The 3,297-nt window shown below is 43.3% G+C and overlaps 1 protein-coding gene across 1 annotated transcript; it reads left to right on the top strand.

Moving 5' to 3' along the window:
* Positions 1–1,724: 1,724 nt before the first annotated feature.
* On the top strand, positions 1,725–3,031 carry LOC123426240 (serine/arginine repetitive matrix protein 1-like). Its single transcript, XM_045110041.1, has 2 exons — positions 1,725–2,177; positions 2,679–3,031. Exons 1-2 carry the CDS (start codon positions 1,804–1,806, stop codon positions 2,824–2,826), a joined length of 522 nt encoding a protein of 173 aa, XP_044965976.1. The 5' UTR covers positions 1,725–1,803; the 3' UTR covers positions 2,827–3,031.
* The last annotated feature ends 266 nt before the right edge of the window (positions 3,032–3,297 follow it).

Raw genomic sequence — 3,297 nt, 5'->3', positions numbered from 1 at the left:
TAACAAATTATGGAGGAAAACTATATAAATATTTATATTAAGTGTACTTTGTTAGCATACTGATATACTAAGCTGTTTTTATTCAATACTCTGACCAAAGATATAAAAGTATGCCATGTTATTTATTGGGAATTCCTATATTACATGAGGAATATATGAATGAACTCTATACTAAGTTGGAAAGTAATATCTTAGATTTCACTAGTCTGCGTAATGCATTGTATAATTCTTTTTGGAATCATGCTAAAGTGTATCGTGTCTGTGTACATGTGCATGATCATATGTGTTTTTATTATCACATATCATATGTGGGGAGCTATAAAAATGTTTTTGATGAGCATTTGTTTAATTCTCGTCCATTAAAATACATAATTAGCGGATCATATATTTTGACCTATTTCAAATCACGTCGAGGCTAGATAGATAGATTTGTGTTGATTTTTTTGAATAAAATTTGTCTTCGTATTTATATTTGTGCGTGTGTTCTTGCATTTTTGTTGACAAACATTTCACTGTTTGTAGCTTATATTTATTGTGTATTGAATATTTATGACTTCCTGCAAAATAAAAAAAATCCTATGTATATGCTTTATAATGTTATTAATATTAATATTTCAAATGTCTCTGTTTATTATTTTGATTTATTTATTTTTGCCAAAATCTGTCCATTAGATTTTTTTGCACAGCCATATCATTCTTATCTCTCCTTCCACGATATGCTCCTCGTGGCTTAATTATGTGCCAAGTAAGCCCCTATGAAGTAAAGAAAAATTGGCTAATGAGGCAAAAAAGTTTATGCTTGCTGCCTTTTCTCATGCCAGCATCAAAGGCAATTAGAATGTTTTCGCTGATGCTAGAAATTAAAAAGGGCTAGATAAAAAAAGGGTTGGCATCTCCTTTCTTGCTGATGTCCGAACAAATTGGCTCTTCATAGATTAGGAAGTGATGACATAAAAAAACAAAAAACATATAGTATGTTTTTTTTTCCCAGACGTGATTTTGTGCTTGGCCTTCAAATATGGTCCGACCAGATAGAGAAGCAATGTAAAAATATACAGGAGGCAGTACCTTTGGTTAATGCTTATGATGTATTTACGTAAAAATCATTTATGATGACTTATGTAATGAAAGACACGTATATAACGTTCTCTAGCTTTGCCACTTGCATATGAATCCTTCCAATTGTGTGAGCAAAGCGAATTGTTTTTTTTTAACATATGGGATTAGGAAAACATGCATGGGTATGTTCTTTTGAACTCGTGCTTAGCTTTTTCGATAGATTTTAATATTGTAAGCCTGGCGATTTTTTTTCTTGGAACACATGGGAATAGGAACTCGTGCTTTGCTTCTTCGATAGATTTCAGTATTGTAAGCCTAGCGATTCTTTTTCGAACGTAAGGGAATATAAAACATGCATGCGTCCGTTCTTTTTACCTTATGTTTTCCTTCTACTACGGATTCCAATGTGGCAAGGCTAGCGAATTGTTTTTTTTTTGAAATGTGTACGATTAAGAAACATGCATGCGTACTTATTTCTTTGTTATAAATCACAGCCGTTCTTTTAAACTCTTTTTCTATTGTTTCCTCTGAATCGTCCGTTTTCTATCGTTTTAATAATATAATAATAGATGACGCATCATCAGCTAGTGCGCCATTAGTAACCAGGGTTACTAATGACGCATTTATAGGTGGTCCGCCATTATAACGTGACCAGGTGACCAGTGTTTCAACACCTCGTCGGCACGGAACACCGCCCAAGGTCAAGAGTCAACCCACCCAACCACCGATCTCCGTCTGTCGACCATGGGAGCCGGCCAGGACCCGGAAGCCGGCGCCGCCGACGGCGGCGAGAAGAGGATGGCCCACTCCTCCTCCTCGGGCCCGCTCCCGCCGTCGGAGCCGCCACACCTCCGGGGCCAGGACCCCGCGCAGTACCAGTACGGCACCTTCCACCCCCCGCCCCCACTCGCCCGTCGGCTTCCCCCAGCCTGCCCCGCCCGTCGGCTTCCCCCAGCCTGCCCCGCCCGTCGGCTTCCCCCAGCCTGCCCCGCCCGTCGGCTTCCCCCAGCCTGCCCCGCCCCCCGGCTTCTCCGCCGCCGGCTACCAGCAGCAGAAGCAGCCCTACGCGCCCGCCGACCCGTATTACTCCCAGGGGTACCAGACCGGCCCAAGCACAGGTATCCTCGGCTTCCTCATATGCTTTTTCTTACTTTACTCCGGGTCATGATGCCTAATGATGCACAATTTCACGTCAATGATCAGAATTCAGAAGTCTTCAATCCAAAATTTGTGCGCATGATCCAAATTGCAGCACTCCTCTTTTTTGTCCCCTGGTAGTTCAGCGAAAAATTGTACTAGTTGTAATTTGTAAATGGACCCTAGGCTTTCGCTCAACTGGAAAAAATTCATCGACTCACCACGTGGATTCTTGGCTAAATGGGCTACTGACGTTTAAACCGGAACACCAGATAGTTATGTAGTGCATGCTCCTTTTAGGCTAACAAGTCTTGATTAGTATTTGTGCCAACGGTTGCGAGGGGTCCTTTACATCGACGATATTTGTGACCTGCACTTAATATGGAACATGGAACAGAGGGAGTGTAATTTCAACAAATTCTTGGTGCGCTGAATTCACTAGCCAAAGATGTGGAACTGTCGGTCACCTTATACTTCATCAGGAGCCAAGAGAAAGGGATGGAGATCCACCGCGACCGGACCGAGCAGGCGGTCAAGCGGCGCGCCCAGATAGCCGTCCTTGTGGAGCTGCGCCCAGATCGGCCATGGCGCGACCGAGCAGTTGAGGAGGGAGGGAGAGTAGGACTGTAGGAGTGCTCCAGCTGCTCCTATGCCCCAACCACGGCGTCGATTCCACCTCGGCCACAACAATAGCACCGACAGCCATGTGCTTCTTATCTCCCTCCCCTCGCCCCTGTTTGTTTAGGTTTGGCATCTCCCTTCCCTTACTGCCTGATGCGCGAGGAAGACTGAATCTTTCCTCCTTCAAGGTCGGTTTCCCGCTACTCCAACCCTAGTGCCTGCCTATTGGACGCCATGGAAGGTATCCATCTCCCTCTCCCTCTCCACATGTTCTGCTCCCTGTTGTGGCTGCGGTTAATTTGTAGCAAGTTTGTTTGGTCTCATTCAAGAATAAACTAGCGGGATGGTGCTGGTGCTATACAGTTTTATTCTTGTAATTACAAACTTGAACTGATAATCTTCTTGGTTACAAATCCTGGAGCTATTCTTGATGTACCTAGCTAGAGGCATGGTTAGAAAAATATTGCTACTATCTCCTTA

The sequence above is a fragment of the Hordeum vulgare genome, chromosome 2H (genome assembly GCF_904849725.1).
Source record: "Hordeum vulgare subsp. vulgare chromosome 2H, MorexV3_pseudomolecules_assembly, whole genome shotgun sequence".
NCBI lineage: Eukaryota > Viridiplantae > Streptophyta > Magnoliopsida > Poales > Poaceae > Hordeum > Hordeum vulgare.
The sequence above is the reverse complement of the archived record's forward strand: the minus strand, read 5'-3'. Positions and strand labels throughout refer to the sequence as shown.

Coding starts and splice junctions, on each gene's coding strand:
- LOC123426240 (XM_045110041.1), top strand. CDS start 1,804: ATGGGAGCCGGCCAGGACCCGGAAGCCGGCGCCGCCGACGGCGGCGAG. Junction 2,178..2,678: donor CCAGACCGGCCCAAGCACAG/GTATCCTCGGCT, acceptor ATACTTCATCAG/GAGCCAAGAGAAAGGGATGG.